Genomic DNA, 20,414 nt, shown 5'->3' with positions numbered 1-20,414 from the left:
ACTACTTTTTTTTTTTTGTCCTGTTTGTTTGAAATCTACACGTTTAAAATCCGTACCAGCTGTTTTTCGTTTTTTGCCATTCTCTGTTTTGTTGATCGTTTATTTGATCGCATGATTTGAAATTTTTTAATGTTTAAAACCATACCGTCCGTTTCTGTTTATTTGCCCTTCCAATTTTTGCTAACTATGGGCCAGACATCTTAGCGGAGAACCCTTTCTTTTTCTCTTGGTTTAATTTTTTTGCTTTTCAAAATTATTTTCAAGTATCATAACATCCACGAAAGACAAATATAAATATTTCTTATGAATAAGGAATTTTATGTCGTCAAGATTATAAATGTCTTTTACTGAAAAAACAAAAAATACATTAACTCTTTGCCAATCAATGTTTGGTCATTGGTCATCCACTAGTTTCTTTCCACTTCCTTTGTCAGTGTTGTGGGTAACTTAATTGACACTCAAATTTTCAGAGAGAAATATTCAATTTATCGTATTCTATTCATTTAAAAGTTTCAGGAAAAACAAAAATCACTACAAATCAAAATAAATATTTAAAAGAAGGATTGAAAAAATAATTTTGTGAGAAAAAAAAAAAACAATTGACATCTGATGAGACAATTGAAGACGTCTAATACATCATTAATTATATTATATAAATATAGACAACAAAATTGACATTTTTGCAAATCCACGAGGGTCTACCATCCATCCCAACGGGAGCAGCCCTCTTGTGACGGCAAAAAGGATCACGTACCAAAACTTGACTACATGGAACCAACCACAATGATCTCATTCTTTTCTAATTTAATAGTTTAATTTTATTTTTTAATTTCAAGATCATCTAATAACTAGAGTTTAAACATATTTAAAAGAAAAAACGATACAAATTTTTTTAAGACAACACATGTTGTAAATATATATGACAAATTAGGATGTCTGAGGTAAAAGAAGCTTTAAAAAGGATGAAAGTAGGCAATGCACAAGGCCCTAATGAGCTCCAAATAAGAAGTGTGACATAGATTAGAAATCTGTGGTTTATCTAAGGTGAAGACTCCAAACATCATATTTTCTCTATTCCCTTCATGTCGTTACGAAGATTGAAAACATAATCCCAAGAAACAAAGAGGGGGATAAAAAAGAAGACTGCACTACCCATTAAGAAGAAGACTGCACTACCCATTAAGAGATTTAAGACAACACATATTGTAAATATATATGACAAATTAGGATGTCTGAGGTAAAAGAAGCTTTAAGAAGGATGAAAGTAGGCAATGCACAAGGCCCTAATGAGCTCCAAATAAGAAGTGTGACATAGATTAGAAATCTGTGGTTTATCTTGGCTAATAAGCCCAGATAATAAGATTATGAGCACAAAGGAAATGTCATATGAATGGAGTAGAAGCATTGTGGTTCCTATTTACAGAAATAAATGTGATATTCAAAGTTGCAATAACTATAGAGGCATAAAACCTAATGAGTCATACTATAAAATTATGGGTGAAGGTTATGAAAGCCCAATTGAGAAAAGAAACTACTATTATAGATAACTTTTTTTTTTTTTGCTAAAGATCAGCAAAGAATATTAATAGAAAAAAATGAATGCAATATAGAATGATACCATAGAAGAAAAGAAATTTAGATTGTAATCCACCTTCAACATGGCCTTCAATTAACTAACAATCTAAATCAACTAGGAAAGGAAAAAAAAAAAAAAATAAATCAGTTGAATCTAAATCTTGGATAGTCCAGAGCATCCCAACTAAGATTCTCCAAAGAAAAATGAGGAGGATTCATCCAAGTCATTGAGGTTCTTGTTGTTGCTGCGTGATTTGCCAAACCCTTTGCAACTGAATTTGCGTCCTCAAAATTATGAATAATTCTCCATGAGATTCGATCTAAATAGCTTTTGTAGTGAAGCCATCTTTGATGGAAATACCATGTGATGTTACTATTAAAGATAATGAATTTGGTTTTATGCCAAGAAGATCCATGACATAATATATTTACTTGGGGGATTCATGGAAAGATTTCGAGATTGTAAGAAGGGCCTCCATATGGTCTTCATTGACCTAGAAATTTTTTATGACAGCCCCTTGAGAATTAATCTGGCAAGCAGAGAAGCAAAATGTTTCAAGCAAATATGTGGACACAATTAAAGATTTGTATGATGGTGTGGTGACTAGTGTAAGAATTATAGGGGTCAAGGTAATAAATTCCTAATTACAATTGGATTACATCAAGGAACAACTTTAAGCCGCTATTTGTTTACGTTTAACATTGATTAATTAACCTGAGACATTTAAGACGTGATTTCTTAATGTATTTTTTTTTTGCTAATAATATTGTTTGGTGGATAAAACAAAATCATTGACTAATGTCATGTTGGAGTTATAGAGATCAATCATAGAATAAAAAAGTTTTCAAATAAATAGAACGAAGACGGAGTATATGGTGTGTAACTTTAATTACATGAAGACGAACAATGAGGTGTTGAAAATTGTTGAGAGAGAGAGGTTCCACAAAGTGATTATTTTAGGTATCTAGGTTCAATTATATATAAAAAAGATGATATAAATGATAACGTTTTACAAGAATTAAAATAGTATGGATGAATGGGATAGGTGTATCCGAAGATGTGTGACCAATGTATTCCTTTAAAATTTAAAGAAAAATTTTATAAGATAGTCATATGACCTGCTATGATATATGGTGCAAAATGTTGGGCATTAAGAAATATCATGTAGATAAACTCAGTATAGTTGAGATGGATGAGTAGTATGTAGAAACGTAACCCTAAAACGATACAGAAGATAATGGAAAAACAAAACAAACAATGCATACGGATTTTATGAGGTTTGGCAAGGTTGCCTACGTCCCTGGTGAGATGAGATCCTGCTTCACTATCAATGGAGAATAGGGTTATAATGCTCGTCCTCACACCTCTCAGTATTGCTTGCATTACAGAGAAAGAAACCCTCGTTACAAATATATAGCAAAAAAACCCTAATCTGAAATGTACACAATTGCCCTCAAATAAAAAATTCTATTGGCGGGACCACGTCTTGCCTGTCTAGGTGCTGCACCAGTACTCCCTGGATTAAACTGCGACGGAATGCAAGACATCATACACCAACATAGTAAAACTAGGAAAGATACAGTAATGAATAATCATATTAGAGCTGGTTTAAGAGTAGCTTCGATAAAGATAGCCAACGAAAAAGTAGTTTGAGGTGGCATGACCATGTTTCAATGGAAAACTTTGGATGTTTTCCTTTAAAACTTAAAGGAAATTTTTTATAAGATAATCATATGACCTGCTACGGTGCAAAATGTTGAACAATTAAGAAACATCATATGGATAAACTCAATATAGTTGAGATGAAGAAATTGAGATGGGTGAGGGGTAAAACAAGGAAAAATAAAGTGAGGAATGATCATATTAGAGCTATTAAGGAATAGCTTCAATAAGGATTATTAAAGAAGTCATATACTGATATTCCATAAGCGGTGGTGTCATGTATTAGAAGTCAAAAAATTCCTTGTGTTTTGAGCAGAAGTGGTTATTCCATAAGCAGTATTTGGATAATATTTCATCGATGATTTCACATTGTTATAGAGAGATCAACACAGTGGCTGACAAATTGGCTAAGCATGGGACAATTTCAAGAACGTCGGAAGTTTGGGATGAAGTCCCATCTTTTGGCTTTTTGATGTAAGCTGGGATTTTCAAAAACGTCCCAGATATAGATTCATGTAATTAGCCTTTTTGGTTGAGCTGTTGTTTCTGCTGATGGCCATGCCGAAGGTGGATCAATAGCTCAATAGTATTTTTTCTTGTATTCTCTCATTCTTTTGATTTTATGAAATTCATTTGTTGATCCTTAGCTAAAAAACAAAAAAAGAAATTTTGTAAATGATAGATGTTTAAATGGATAATATTTTCATTGAATCTGAATCTGGACACTAGTTGAACTATCATGCATGTGACCATTTTAATGCATGTTGGAAAGAATTCCTAAAAGCGGAAAGTTAGAAAACCCCAACTAAGAAAAAAAAAAAAAAACATTTGTTGTATTTCTTTTCTTTTCTTTGTATATGTATTTCTGTCTTATACACAAGATTGACTTAATTAACCCCCTTATGGGAAGATATACCAAAGAATATAAATCATATAACAGTATCACACCATGTAATTATGTAAACGTAGAACTTAATAATAATAATAAGAAAAAAGAACCGCAGCATGGCCCTGCACCAAGACACATGGGATGGCGTAGTAAGTCTTTTTCCCTGATAATTATTGTTGTTGTTGTAGTGTATTTACTTTGAATGCTGCGTCATGGAATCAGATTGCTTTCACAACAAAATCTTAGAGACAAGCATGGGACATGATGCTGAGAGAGCACAGAGGTTTGAAGTAATAAGCAAGAAATCTGCCCTTGGGATTCTCTATATAAACCTCTACTAGGATCAAATAATCACAATGAACTGCAGAGACTGAAAGAAAAGAAATTAAAGTATTCCCTTAAGTCACCATAGGCAAGGCATAATAGGCAAGGCACATGCGTGAATATGGAGAAAGCCTTGAAAGCCTTGTTGGTGGTAGCATTTTGGGTTGTTGTTCAACTGATCCCTTTCACTACTTGTCTATTGCATCGCAACCAGTTTCCTCCAACATTTCTCTTTGGAACTGCAACATCAGCATATCAGGTAATAAAAATGTCTTCTTCTCTTTATTTTTGTTTTAAAAAAATGATCATTAGGTACTTTAGTTGAATCTTCTATGGTTGTTCATAGATCAAACAATAATCTGGAAATCCTCTATAGTTTCATAATGTTGAATTCCATTACGCTGCAAGGATCTCTTCCAATGTTTTTCCACATTCTCTCACATCCTAACCAAGTAGGCTCCTATTAACAAAATCATTTCCTACACCGTGATCACTGCATTCTCTTCCTTAATATAGTTGGAATTATTTTGAACCAAGGCTTTGTCATAACCCAAAAAAAAGACTAGGGTAGAAATCCAAATTCAATCAAATAAAACCAAATAGAAGCTAAACATTCTAGAGAACCATCAAGGAATAGTAGACTACCATCATAAACAAAAGAAGACAGCGAAGAAGCTAATCTATGAGCAATAGTGTTCACAATTTCTTTTGCTTTTGTTCTGAAGGAGGGAAACAAATTGGCTGACTCCCTTACTAGGAAAGCCCGATCCATTTCGTGTAGGACTGTTTGGACCACCTTTTCACTCTATGGTTTCTTGAAGCTTATAATTTGAAATGAGAGAGAGAGAGAGAGAGAGAGAGAGAGAGATTATTCACCACCTCTGTAGGAGAAAGCTTGGCAATAATTTTCCATTCTTGTTTTTAGCCCGTTCCATTTCCTTTTAGTTTGAAGATCTATGGTAGCTTTTCCTGCTATGGCTTAAAATTCTTTCATTCATTGAAAACGTAAACTCTAGAATTAATTGGACTCCATAAAGAATCTTTACTAAATGATGCAAGCCATGTTGCACATTGGGAAGGTGGATGCATGGGACGACAACTTGGATTGATATTCTGAGGTTAAAGCCCATGCACTATCCCTTGCTCTTGTATATATATATATATATATATATATATATATATATATAGTGGACAAAATGGTGGACAAAATGGACAAAATGGTGGACAAAATGGATTAAAAATCATACTTGCATGATTTTGGACCATTAAATTCTAGTGGACAAATACAGATTTTCTTTCTCTTTTAAGGATTGCCCCACTTGATATATATACACGTGACAGAAAATAGGTGGTCCAAGTTGCATTTGCCAAGCTACCTCCTTTTTACCCAAAATTTTATTTGAGAGTCGTTGTTCTCAAAAGCTATCTTTAATTCTATTTGAGCCCAATTAACTGGTTCAGCCCTCACCTGAAACTGGTTCATCCCTCAACTGAAAATTACTATCACCAAGACTTTTTATGGGCGTTTTTCTACTTGGACCAGTTTTTTTGGAAGTGTTTACTTCGTTTTTTTTTTCGATAGATCCTATTGAGGACTCATAAGCCACTAGGGGTTGGCATTCCAATTCAAGGAAGATTGGACAGGGGAAGGGAGGAGAGTCTAACGAGTGACCTCTCTTTGAACTTAGGCTATGGCTCTATTGCACTCAGCAGCCACCACCATCTCCGCCAAGAGACGTTTTCCATATTTTAAGATTTTCTTGTACATTAGTATTTAATTTTTTTTCTCATAAAGACCAGGACCATTGCTCTTTAGAATTTTATTAAAATGAAAAATAAAAAGAATCTTCTGTCTTCACACCTTGAAGAACATTAAACAAATCCCACCTATACAATAGGGGTATATTAAAAAAAATAATAAGATCTATTATGAATATATATTTTTTTAAATTATAAATATCCAAGAAATATATTTAACTTAAGGGCATATGACTTAGCGAAAAATATTTAGCTTAAGGATCTGAGCCAAAAGACTGATGATTATATCTCAGCACAAGAAATATATTTGCAAACATGCATGCCTCAAGGCTGATATTGAAATAGTACGAAAGAGAAAAGGAAAGTGTCCACACACCCCCCACCCCCCCCCCCCCGCAAAAAAAAAAAAAAGTGATAAGATGATCAAACAGAATCCTGATTCTTTCTTTCATTCTATTTTTAGGTTGAGGGAGCCTACTTACAAGGTAACAAAAGCTGCAGCAATTGGGATATATTCACTCACTTGCCAGGTATGTCCCAATTTCCGCATAAGTTTTTTAATTATGTTATCATTGTTCATCCCCAAGGCTCCAACCCTGATAAATTAATTTTTTTTCTCACACTGACAGTATATTGTTTTTGTTTGCCTCTTATAAAGGAAAAATCAAGGATGGAAGCAATGGAGATGTTGCCGTCGATCACTATCATCGTTACCAGGTAGGAAGTCTTTCTTTTTTATTTTTATTTATTCTTATATTTTTATAAAATGATCATTTTTCTTATCTAGTGATGCATTATGACAACATGAAAGTATGTTATAAGTAGTTGTATTAGCTTTCTCAAGTGTAGACCAACACTATTAATAATAATTAAAAATAAATAAATAATAAATTACATTTGAGCTACCTAAATTTTAAGAAAACTATGCTTAAGGTACCTGACATTTTAAAAATTATTTTTTTGATATCTAAGCACAACTAATGTTGAGGAAATATTAACAAATGATAATGAAAGGACTACAATTCTCCATGTTCCTATATCTCTAAAAAAACAAAAAGGTAAGGATATGGTTGAAAATCATGTTTTTAAAATATTTGAGCACCATAAAATCTACTGAGATTCCTTTCATTCTATATACATGTATATATCTTGCCTTTGGAAGGACATAAGGAAGAGCTTCAAATCTAGAGAATGCGACTGATGGGCTGGACTTGGACAATATTTTGTTGGCAAGTTAGAAGGGACTACTGGCAATCTGAATCCAGATAATAAAATTGGGCTAGAAAGAGAGGCTTAGCCCAACTTTTGCATGGACGTGGCTAGACAAAAGGACTTGTCAGGCCCAGAGGGCAAAGTTGAGCTTGAGCTTTGTTTGGGCTCAATGGTTTGTTAATTCCTCAGGCTTATTGCAAGTGCCAACCCCTGTTTGGAAACATTTTTGAACTTCTTATTGAGTCTCAATGTGAATTGTCAAACAGGAAGATGTGGGACAAAAGGGCTTGACAGGCCCAGAGGGCAAAGTTGAGCTTTGTTTGGAGCTCAATGTGAAACCCATATTTGAGCCCATAACAGCTGGTTTGTCAGTTCCTCAAGCTTATTGCAAGTGCCAGTTCCCCACTGTTTTGAACATTTATGAACTTCTTATTGAATCTGAATGTGAATTGTCAAACAGGAAGATGTAAATTTGATGCAATCCCTTGGAGTAAATTCCTATAGATTCTCCATTTCATGGTCCAGAGTCCTCCCAAGTAAGTCATTACCATATATCTTCTTCTTCTTCTTCTTCTTCTTTAAATTAAGGACTTTACAAGGAATTGACATATATGCATCTTAACATCAGGAGGAAGATTTGGTGAAGTTAATCATGAGGGAATTGAATTCTATAACAACCTAATAAATTCCCTCTTAGTTAGAGGTAACCTTCTTTTTCTCATTTAAAAATTCATTTGTGGCCAACCATTCATGCACTGTACTGTTATCTAATGGAAATAAAATTTTAAATTGTTATTGAACCAGGGATTCAGCCATTTGTTACACTAAGCCATTTTGATATTCCTCAAGAACTTGAAGAACGATATGGGTCATGGTTGAATTCACAACTACAGAAAGATTTTGGATACTTTGCAGATGTGTGTTTCAAAGCTTTTGGTGATAGAGTGAAGTATTGGGTCACTTTCAATGAGCCAAATCTGATGCTGATATATGGTTATATAACTGGAGTACTCCCGCCAGCCCATTGCTCCATTCCATCTGGTAATGGTAATTGCCAATTTGGGAATCCAGCTACAGAACCCTACATTGCTTCCCATAATATTATATTATCCCATGCCACTGCAGTTAACATCTACAGGAAAAAATATCAGGTACTATTTCATCTTGTCTCAGATTCAACTTCTTTAGTTGTTAGATAGAAATATCTTCTTTAAAATTTGAAACATCCTAACAATGGTGTATCGAAGGCAGTCTTATCCCCACTTTGCACAGGCTGTTTCTCGACTTAAACCCATGACCATTAAGTTGCAATGGAACAATCTTATTGTTGCACTGAAATCCACCCTCATAAATTTCTGAACATCTTATAAACTTAAAAAAAAAAATGTTTCTTTGCATTGAATCTTACATCAAGTGTGATATTTTGGCAATTTTGTATTAGGTTAAGCAAGGGGGCATGATTGGGATTGTGCTGAACTCGATTTACTATGAACCACTACGGAATACCACACCAGATCATTCAGCAGCACAACGAGCACTCGCTTTTTATAATGCATGGTATTTACTTTATTCCCTTATGTTGAAGCAAGACATGCATATATAGTTCTTATTGGCACTCCTTAAGGTGTCAAATAATTTGTAATTTTACTTTTTCGCCATTTTAGTATAATGCAATTTTTTTTTTCTCTAATAAGGATAATAGTGTTATTTCATATGTTTACTTGAAAAATATGCATAAAAATTAAAAGAAGATAAAGGCCAATTAAAAGGTGTCAAGTTCTAAATTACACTTATAAAGGTGTCAATTTAGACACTCTCCTTAGTCAACTATGTCATTTATTTTACTATTCTCTCTTTTTCTTAATAAACCCTTTTGTGTTTATGTGTGTGCAGGATATTGGATCCCATCGTATTTGGTGAATATCCTCTAGAAATGCGCCAAATTTTGGGTCCAAGATTACCAAAATTCTCACCTAAAGAGAAACAGATGTTGAAGAACACGCTGGATTTTATTGGAATTAATCATTATACAAGTTTGTATGCACAAGATTGCTTGTTCTCTCAATGCAACGCTGTTACTTCACAGATGAATGGATTCGTTCTTATCACAGGAGAAAGAGATGGTATCCCTATAGGACCACGGGTAAGAAAATAGTTCAATCAATTCGCACAAGATATATATATATATATATATATATATTTGGTGAATAATTAATATATCCAACGAAGCACAAAAAAATTCCATCCTCCCACCGTCACGTGATTTTTCTGAAATAAATAACTTGTCTCTACTAAAAATTCCTTTTCTTCCTTTCTTTTTCAGACGGCAATGCAAGATATATATGTGGTTCCTTCTGGTATGGAGAAAATGATTATGTACTACAAGGAGAGATACAATAACATTCCAATGTTTATCACAGAAAATGGTATATATATAGTAAATTCATCATAATATTATGTAATTAACTTCATTTTTCAATAGATCATCTTCAATAAAATCATTAATCAATGAAAAAAAATGTAATTTTTTTCAGGGTATCCGGATGGGAATAGTCCCAACGATTCGGTTGACGATTTTATAATTGACACTAAGAGGGTGGAGTACCTTCATGGTCACATATCATCCCTTGCCATGGCCTTGAGGTATTTTATTAGTGTCAATAAGAATTAATTTAATTTTATTAGTTTCCAAATGCATACTTAGATTAAATTTTATTGGACAAATCACAGGAAAGGAGCAGATGTAAGGGGTTATTTCATATGGTCTCTTCTTGATAACTTTGAGTGGACATTTGGCTTTACTTTGCGATTTGGGCTTCATTATGTAGACAACAACACACTTGAGAGAACACCAAAACTATCAGCAATGTGGTATGAGCAATTTCTTGGTGGATTGAAGATGGAGAAACCTAAAGAAGACAATGAGAGGGTTCAAATACAAAGTCTTTCCAGAAAAATGCTACATGTATCTACATAATGTGTTGTTTATTATGTAAAATATGATGTGGTTTACTGGATTTGTGGTGATTTAAACTTTCCTGGATGGACCTAACAATGTCTATCATGTACCCAATCCTTCTAATTTCTAGTTAGATTATAGATGTAGGAGCATAAATGTTTTGGATGCCTTTAGAGGCCACTGGAAGTGATAGAATTTCCTTTTGTTTTGAAGCATGCATACAAAGATGCAATTATATTATTTTAGATTAAACAATCCAATAGATTTGAAATCTCTTCAACATTGTCTCTTATTCTCTTTATCTTTTTCTCTCCTTTTTCGAAGTTAAAATCTAAATCATATTATAAATAAATTAATAAATTTGCACGTGCAAATGCATAGTAATCATATATTTAAAGTAGAGTGAAAAGAGAAGAAAAGGGTTGCATCCAAAGTTTTTCCATTGTTGCCTATGCCCAAAAACCAATGCAACCAAATCCCTATTTTAAAGGCCACAAGAGATCTCATGAGCCTTGTTTATGCTACCACAATGTGAAATACAGGTCAATAAGGCTGTAATTAAAAGACTGGATTCTAATTGCATCTTATTGAATAGTTGTAGAGCTACTTAATTTTGTTAACTGTAATGAGCATAAAAAAATCATCTTTCTAATCCATTTGATAAAAGAGATCTCGAACAGATATTTCTCATCACATTAATTCCGTCTTAGGAAACGAGGTCTCGTGATCAAACCTTCGTCGTTGCACCTAACTTCTTGGGGCAATCACACAAGAGTTTCCATGTCAAACTGACCCGATCCTATGTAAATGGTATCACAGTGACCCAGGGACTAATCGGATCAAAGATCCGGACACCATGGGTATCAAAAAAAAAAAAGAAAAAAAAAATTAAACTGATTTTTTTGATCCATGGTGTTTAATCGTAAAAGAGTTAAGTTTCCTAGGAGGAACTATATTTGTGTTCTCAAGGTAACCGTTGTTCCATGGTTGATTTTTTGTCCAAACACCTTCCATGACTGAGGAATTTGATGAAAGATAAAAATTTTGATCTGTTGTGATCAAGGGTAAATTCATTCCCTATGACCATGATCCTGTGATGTGTTTCCCAGGGGCAAACGAATGAGTAGTGAGGACTTCCTTGTGGTCTTCACAAGGCCATAAAAACTATGCTTTGAAGTAACTCACCCTGGGGATCCATGTATTGACTTGATCAATCAGACAATCAGAGAACCTACCATGTCTATACTGGAATTGCTCTTTTGTTTTTTTGAATTCAATTAAATTCAACCTGTGGACATAAATTTGATTTGACTGATAATTATTCTAGTCAATGAGATAGAGCCACTTTATGAAAACAAAATAAATGTCACTCCCTTGGATTTTGTTAGAAACAAAGGTAAGATGGGTGAAGTCAACCAATTCAAATTTGGGTCTTCGTTTTTTTCTGGCAAACAAAGCCTTGGCTGTATAGGTCAACTCATATTTGGGTCAACTAATTCAAATTTGGGTCTCCCTTTTTTTTGGCAAACCAAGCCTTGGTTGTATAGGTCAATTCACATTTGGGTATATATCATATTATTATATAAAAGTACCAAGCGACAAATCTTTCACTTGACAATTTTGTCTTTTCTTCTTCATTATTTTTTCTTCTTAAATTACTAATATCTTTGATATTATTATATTTTATAATACTTAAATACTATTTCTCTCTCTCTCTCTCTCTCTTATTTTCACAAATTTATCCTTTCTTCTTCATTATTTCTTTTTTTTCAATTTTTTTTTCTTAAATTACTGGTACCCTTTATATTATTATATTTTTGTAATACTTGAATACCATTTATCTCTCTCTCTCTCTCTCTCTTTCTCTTTCTTATTTTTACACGATTTTTCCCATTATGCACTTTCTTATTTTTACTAAAATTCTTTTTATCCCTGCACTCTCACAAGATTTTATCCACTTTCCCTTTTTAATTAAAACTCTTTCTTTCCTTTCCTTGCTAAAGCTCTTTCTCTTTTTCCTTTTTATTTTTATTCTCTAAAACACTTTCTTTTTTTACCCCTTTCTTTTTTACTTTCCTCTCTCTCTCTCTCTCAAAGCTCCGAAGAAGCTCAAAGGTCAGTAAGAAGATTGAGGCAGCGTAAGGTTAGACGGTATTACAGTTATTCTCTCTCTCTCAGAACCTACTTCTGATTTTTATATCTCCAGTTCATTTTCTGTTCCTTTATATAAACTTTGGATTTATCCATGCTCTGGTTCAAACAATTTTTTTTTTTTTTGCCATGCTATATCATGGAATTGCTGTTCTTTTATATAACCTTTGGATTTATCTATGATCTGTTTTTGGACAGATCAGACAAATGGATCTGGTGATATAGAAAATCTCTCAAATATGGAAATCTTATTGTTTAATTCTGAAGTTTCATGGGTTATCATTTAACTTTGGGTATTTGATCTATAGCTTGGATACTACACTCGACTAGACTTGGACTCTAATCTAAAAGTTTGCCTTCTAGAAACTTCCCTATAATCTGGTTTTGTGATCATCTGTGATCTTATCGAGGGGTGGTTTTGTAGATTTGCCACTTCATGCTTTGTATTGATAATGGTGAATGGTGAATGGTGAATCGTGGTTGCTTCTCCTCTCTGTCTCTCCACTAAAAGAATGCTTAATTAGCTTAATCCTAATACACATCTGGTGATTAAAGTTGCTTGGACACTCGAATAGTCATTTATATTTCAATTTGGTTACATGAAGAATCCCATGACCTATTCTGCTGCCTCCCAAAAGAATTTGGCTCCGTACAGAATGAAGCATGCCATGCATCTTGATAAGGATCAAATTTTAATGATCCCCAAGTAGGAACAGATGCATTTTTAAACTTGTCCCCTCGAGCTGCATATTCCATGTTAGAAGCATTACCCACATCCAAATATGCAAACGAGTCACTTGAAGACCGCCGATGACCTCTTCGCATAGGTGTCTCTGGCTCATTAAGGAGATCATCAAGTTAAAAGGGTTGCTCCTCTATTAAAAAGCTCTCAAAGGAAGTACGTAGATATGACATCTATTAAATGAGAAGAGAAAAAATAAATGCTATATCCACGGACCAGGGACGTTCACGTACATTCACATAGGTGAAGATTCACCGGACTCTGCATATCAATTCCTTTCATTGGTTGTTGTGAGATAAAATTAAGTTTATAATGGTACTATAGCTGTATATCAACGGAAAGATCAATATGGTGGCATTTCAGATAAAATACCAACTCTATTTCCCAATCTATTATGGCATGGGACGAACAAGTATTTGGTACGGGGCATTGTGGATGAAGCTAATGAATCCCATTTGTCCGTTAAAGACTAATTAGTTTTTGTCCAATGTCTATCAGTTAGAGTCACCATAATATGAATAAAAAACAAAGAGGTTCAACCATATTGTTGTGTCAATGATGATAACAGAAGCAACAATGCATTAAAGTTCCATGAATGGAAACCTGTTTGTGTTTCACTACGTAAGTTACAGTGTATCATGTTATACAAGTAGTGACTTCTAAATAAACCTTGAACCAAAATCTCTATGGAAATTCTTTGGAAGCTTGGAAATTGAAATAGAAGTGAGATTTACCACTGGTGGCCAAAGAAAACTATAATTTGTCCTTGTTTTTTTGGTTGAAGAATGATCTTGTTTCCATAAGTTTATGCATATTTTATGCTTACTTCTCAAAGTTCTTTATATTTATTAGAACCAAAACGCTATACAAAGAGGAATACACAAGGGAACTTACAATCTCAATGACATATTCACATAGTCTGATAGACCTATGCACTAAACTTATTAACTAATTTTCTAAGACAATTCCTCCCCATAGATATGAGAGACAACATACTTTAATAATGTGACTGGCAATGCTCCATCTCTTACAAAAAGGGAAGGAATCTTCAAGATGAAGAAAAATCGATGTAGACCAAACTTGGCATATACACCATTACAAAACTCTACCATGTCACTTCGTCACCTTCTAACATCATACAGGTAGGTAAAGACTTGGTAGGATTCTAGTCAGGGTAGTATAATGACATGCATATAGGACTTGAGCCACCCTATACTTTACCTTCTTAGTAAGCAAATCATCTCAGGAGCTAGCATTGGAAAATGTTTGTTTTCCTGATATTGATGTATCATGGGGGTTGTTTGTAGTTGCATTGTCAATGGTGATGAAAGCAAATGTGTAGAAGGGGCAGTGCCAGGTAATATTGGGTCCTAGCTGTGACCAAAGGCACCAAGTTAACCAAGCTTGTGTTGATGAGTGCTCCAAAAAATATAAAGGACGCCATGTCACTTCGTCACCTTCTAGCATCATACAAGTGGGTAAAGACTTGGTAGGATTCTAGCCAGGGTAGTAACAATGACATGCATATAGGACTTGAGATCTTTTTTCTAACCTACACAATGTCCATGTCCTTGATATTTTTTAGAGCACTCATCATCACAAGCTTGGTTAGCTTGGTGGCTTTGGTCGCAGCTAGGACCCAATATTACCTGGCACTGCCCTTTCTGCGCATCTGTTTTCATCACCATTGACAATGCAACTGCAAACAATCCCCATGATATATCAATATCAGGAAAACAAACATTTTCTAATCCTAGCTCCGGAGATGATTTGCTTACTAAGAAGGTAAAATATAGGGTGGTATAAGATGGTAAAATATAGGGGGGCAGTTGAAGACCTATATTTGGGTCTATGCCAGCTCTTCCAAGTGCATGCCAGCCGTCTACAACCAGGTAGCATGAGCACCCATCCCAAGTGCCTCCCAGGCATCCGATGTATATTGGAGTATTTTTTTATTTTATTTTTTATATTTTTTATATTTTTGTTTTTTTTTGCAATGTACATTGGAGTAGGTGGCACGCTGGAGAGGATCTCATTTCAAAGATTTGATTGGGGTGTCAGTCATCGGTTTTGATCAATTTGGTTTGATTTTGGTGTGACAATGAGTAAATCCAAAGCATGAACCGACAAGATGTTCAGCAAGTGAATATGCAAGATCACCATAAAAGGTAAAAAATATATATGCAAAATATATTAAATGCAAAAATATATTAAATTCTATAACCCTTCTTTTTCTTTGTGTTGCAGTACTCACAGATTATACATTCATGTTTATCCAAACAATATTATTTCTACTTCAAATGGATGGAAGGAATGATTCAAGTCGAATATCAAGACAAATTTTTGCTGATACCATTAAAGCAGGAAGTGCTGAGACAAAAAGGATCATAGATGTCGAAGAATATGAAGACAAAAAATATAAGAAAAAACTAAAATAGAGAAAGGTTAAGCAATATTGTTTACTCACTATCCTTAAACAACCATTATCTTTTATTCATATTTGGATCCTTAATTTAAGATGTTTTGAAAACTTGAAGTTATGCTACAAATTAAAACGGCTTAAATACTTAACTAGATATTGAATTTCAATTTAATTCCATAATTTCTTTGATCCTCATAAACACACACTAATTACCAATATTATGTCTTTACCAAAAAAAAAAAAAAATTACCAATGTTATGCCGCACATGAATTTGCATGTGCGTTATAACTAGACATTACTATTAAAGTTTTTCCCTAGATTAGGTAGTACCTATGGAAGAAACTATTGATGAAACATTGCAAAGTAAGATCTACTCAACTTTTGGAAGAGGTGGTCATAAATATTTTCTAGGGGAAAAAACTACATTCCAATGGAAATTGTTTAAAAGATTTATGAGTAAAAGCTTACCCACATAAGCACACTCAAGTGAAATATTCCGCTACACATGTTCATTTGCACGTGTGTATATATATATATGAAAAAGCGATCTAAATTTTTTATTAGAAAAAGGAAAGGCTAGGATAGGTATACTGCTCGTGTGTGATAAGTTAGTGGGAGACACCAATGGGGGTGTGGGATAAGATATCATACAAGAATGGCAAGGGAGTCATTTCAAAGCGGGAAGAAAGAGATAAATACAGTTAATGATGGTTTCTAGTATATTGGCAGTGTGTTCAAACTCCCTAAAAAAAATATTTTTTAATTTGTTTATGGGAAATAAAATCCTGTGAGTCTACGCATGATATACCAGATGCACAAGACAATGGAAGAGCGCCAGAATGCACACAGAGGAGGGGCTACATGATTTTTTCACACCCACACCAGGGAAAGCTACCGCTGGTGATGGGATTTTTTTTTTGGCTAAAAATTCATTTTTATTAGAAGAAAAAATAATAAAAAGAATGTACTTAAGTAGGGTGAGAGAGGCTTGATTGGGATGTACTATTAGGGTTGGGACCAGGTCTAAATGTGGAGATAATTGTGTTTCGTAGCGTCCCTACAATTTAAGCTCATTGAGTAATAAGTGGTGTCTACAGTTAAGAATATTAGAATATTATGCAACAAAATACTATTTTAGATGGTGATATGATTATGTAATGGGGAAGGCCACGATTATGGCTTTCTGTAGTTTTTCATTACTTGCTACATTGGCTTAATTGTGATTATATTTTTATGTCATTTCAAAGTATTGAAATCCTCCTCCTAATGTCTTAAGAAAATATGTACATGTATCTCCTAGTTTTCGTGTATCATCTTTCTATATTGTTTCTTTCTTTGGGTCTTTTAATAAGGGCTGCCGGCCTTCATCTATTGCTTTGGGCATGAGTAAGCTATGGGATTTTATGGCAAAGAACGATAGATGGATTATCGGTAATGGTAGCCTCGCTTTTTTTTGGAGCGACAAGTGGTGGGGTCCAAAATCGGTGATAGAAGAATTTAGCTCTGATAACCTTCCCCAGATCTCAATCTTGGCTAAGGTGAGCGACTTTGTCAGGAATGGTGAGTGGGACCTCCTGGCTGTTAGATTTGACATTCTTAGTAATATTTTCAATATTATTAAGGAGATCAGGCTCCCCATCAGGCCTCTTGATGATGTTTGTGCCTGGCATCCGACTCCGTCGGACTCATTCTCAATTGCTTCTGCTTGGGAGGACCTTAGGAGGAAAGCTCCATCTATGCATTGGTGCTCGGTGATTTGGTGTAAAAGTCTCCCCCTAAGTACTCCACCCTGGGCTGGCGCCTAGTTTATGGGTGGCTCCCTATTGATGATGTTGTTAGGAAAAAGGGGGTTCAGATGACATCTAAATGCTCTCTCTGTGACTGTGTGGAGGAAAGCATCGACCATATTTTTTTTAATTGTCCCTACTCGGTGGTGATTTGGGAAAGATTGACTCACTACTTTGGGTTTGGCTGGTCTGCGCAGCAGTCGGTGGAAGACTTGATAAAATGGTGGAAAAGGAAGGCGAGATGCACTAACTTGAAAATCCCATCAGATTGCTATAGGCCATTTTTGGTGGGAGAGAAAGAGCAGACGGTATGAAGGAAAAGCAAGACCTGCAATTATTCTTTTGAATATATTTGTAAGGAAATTAGTCTCTGTGCAGGAAGCTACAAGGGTGAGGTGAGATCTGTCTCTGATATTCTTTGTTGTAGGAACTTGGGGCTGACCATTGAGAACCCTAGGGTTCCTCCGCCTCTAGAAGTTCATTGGTGTAAACCCCCATTAAACTGGGTGAAAGCCAATGTTGATGGAAGTTCTTTGGGCAATCCTGGCAGGGCAGGGGCTGGTGATGTTATTCGTGATAGTGATGGTAAAGTCTGCAATGCTTTTAGTATATTCTTGGGCATAAAGAAGATAAATGAGGCTGAGTTTGATGCTGTGATGGAAGGAATTCTGTTGGCGAAATCCATGGAGGCTTGGGGTCTATGGATTGAATCGGATTCGGCTACAGTGGTGTCGGTGATCCACAATAATCAGATTCCTTGGTTTATTCTCCAAAAATGGGTTTTCGCCCTTCCATTTTTAGAGTCTATTCCTTGGAAAATCTCTCACTACTTCCGCAAGGCGAATCCCATAGCCAATTATCTTGTGAAGAAGGCGTTAAAGTGGGGTTCTCTGATTACTCGGTGGTCTTCCCGAGACATATTTAGATTGACTTGGAAAATGATGCTATGGATACCCATATATTTCGATTTACTAGGGCGCTGCTTGCTTTCTCTGTTGATGGCCATGCCGAAGGTGGAGATAGTCAGTTGCTTTAGTGGTTTCTGCATTGTCCGTGTTCTATTTTTTATGTATTTTTGCTTCTTCCTTCTAATAAAATCATCTTTTAACAAAAAAAAAATATATATATATATATATATATACCTCTTACTTTGATGTTTGTTTCGTCCCTCCCCCTGGTTTCGATGTATTATTTTCTGATTTTTCCGTGATACTTATAAGAAATTATAAGCTATGTTTAGATGGTTGTCCTGACCAAAGTAATAATAAAAAAATGTTTGGAAAGTTAAAATTTAGATGGATCCTAGAGGGCCAACATGGGACATAGAAAACTCCCTTTTTCTTTTTTTTTCTTTTTTTTTTTTTTTTTTCTAGGTTCAGGTTTAACTCTTTAGCTAAAAAAATAGCTGTTAATTAGGTCTGCCAATAGAAGAATAGCATCTATGATAAATATATGTTTAGTCTTGTTGGCGCCTAAGCTGCACGATCTGATTTCTTTTCTCTGCATTGGGCTTTGACCACAGGCAAGTTCAAAGGAATCTAGAGCTTTGATGAGAATTTCCAGACCCCACTGTGTAAAATGGGCCTTTGTGCTTCTCCCCTCATGGGTCTTCCGGATATACCTCTCCTCTTCCACGAAATTTTAACTATTATAATGTCTTTTTCTACTTTGGATCTTAATAAATTTTCAATTATGAAGGTATTTAAAATAAATAAAAATCACAGCTGTCCTCCCTTTTATTACAATAGCCCATGCACTTACTGAATCTATGGATCGAAAACCGACTAAATCATTGTGCAACTGGGGTGTTATCCGAGTCATTAGATCAGATTTCAAGCTTGCCATCATTTATGCTATAACATTTTTTATTTTTTATTTTCAATGAAAAATATATTAAAATAAAGAAAAGAAAAGAAAGAAAGAAAAAAAAAAAACTATGCCACAAGGGCAAGTCAAAGGGGATCCCCTAACCACACTGAGTTTAAGATTTTGCTGAACATGACTTGGGCTAAGATTTTTTATTTTAATGATGAGTTAGCATTGAAAAATTTTGACCCTAAGTCTGAATCGGACCAGGCCAATAAGGTAGAGACAGCCCAGCCCGACCCTCAATAGATAATGTTATAGCATCACTTTATCAATTCATGTTTTTTCAAATGAACAACCGGATTAAAGAGGAATATTAACACGTCTTGTTATTCTTCCACTAAAACTAACAAATCCACTAGTTTCATAGTTCTTCTTTCCTTACCCAAAAAAAAAGGAAGTCATTATTTTTTGTTTAAAGTTTAATAAAGAAATTTACTAATAACGAATGAATGAATAACAATAAATCCCAACAGGCACAACAAACCAATCATACGGAAGTAGACCATATCTCCACCTTTGGCATTACCATCAGTAGAGAGAGGATCTAAAAACTAGAACAAATATGATGTCTCAACTTTGTACTCCACCTTCAGTATTGCCATCAGCAGAGAAAAAAATCCAAAACAACACATTCAATGGCAAATCAGAGATGTATCAAATAGTCATTCAAACCAAAATCTTGGCCTGTCAGTGTCCCATTAAAAAAAAAAAAAAAAAAAAAAAGGAAGTCATTAATTTGCTCTATTTGAACAGAAAAATGAAAGAACAGTTAAAAGTGTCCTATGCCTAATTTTTGCCCCTGTTGGAATTCCTTTGAAAGCTTGGAGCATTCATTCTTTGAATGTCCTTTCTCAAAATCGATTTGGGGAAGTATTGTCCGAAAACTCAAGTTGGCTTCTAGAATTATTCTTCCATTTGAAAGACAATGGAGATGGATTTTAAGTGTCTTTAATGGTAAAACTTCATGTGATTCTCTTGGCAAGTTGGCTTTTCGAGCAACATTATATCATATTTGGTGGAGAAAAAAATAAAAGAAGATGAACATCAACATCGCAAACTCTA

At 34.5% G+C, this 20,414-nt stretch overlaps 1 protein-coding gene across 1 annotated transcript; it reads left to right on the top strand.

The window, feature by feature from the left end:
* Positions 1-7,881: 7,881 nt before the first annotated feature.
* LOC122077870 (beta-glucosidase 18-like) lies at positions 7,882-18,519 on the top strand. Its single transcript, XM_042643768.1, has 11 exons — positions 7,882-7,957; positions 8,050-8,124; positions 8,226-8,572; positions 8,863-8,978; positions 9,315-9,564; positions 9,745-9,847; positions 9,956-10,064; positions 10,152-10,386; positions 17,049-17,447; positions 17,843-18,363; positions 18,459-18,519. Exons 1-11 carry the CDS (start codon positions 7,897-7,899, stop codon positions 18,517-18,519), a joined length of 2,277 nt encoding a protein of 758 aa, XP_042499702.1. The 5' UTR covers positions 7,882-7,896.
* The last annotated feature ends 1,895 nt before the right edge of the window (positions 18,520-20,414 follow it).

The sequence above is a fragment of the Macadamia integrifolia genome, chromosome 5, assembly GCF_013358625.1.
Source record: "Macadamia integrifolia cultivar HAES 741 chromosome 5, SCU_Mint_v3, whole genome shotgun sequence".
Taxonomy (NCBI): Eukaryota; Viridiplantae; Streptophyta; class Magnoliopsida; order Proteales; family Proteaceae; genus Macadamia; species Macadamia integrifolia.
Note: the sequence above shows the minus strand (reverse complement) of the source record. Positions and strands in the feature narration are given on the sequence as shown.

Coding starts and splice junctions, on each gene's coding strand:
- LOC122077870 (XM_042643768.1), top strand. CDS start 7,897: ATGCAATCCCTTGGAGTAAATTCCTATAGATTCTCCATTTCATGGTCC. Junction 8,125..8,225: donor AAATTCCCTCTTAGTTAGAG/GTAACCTTCTTT, acceptor TTATTGAACCAG/GGATTCAGCCATTTGTTACA. Junction 8,979..9,314: donor CTCGCTTTTTATAATGCATG/GTATTTACTTTA, acceptor ATGTGTGTGCAG/GATATTGGATCCCATCGTAT.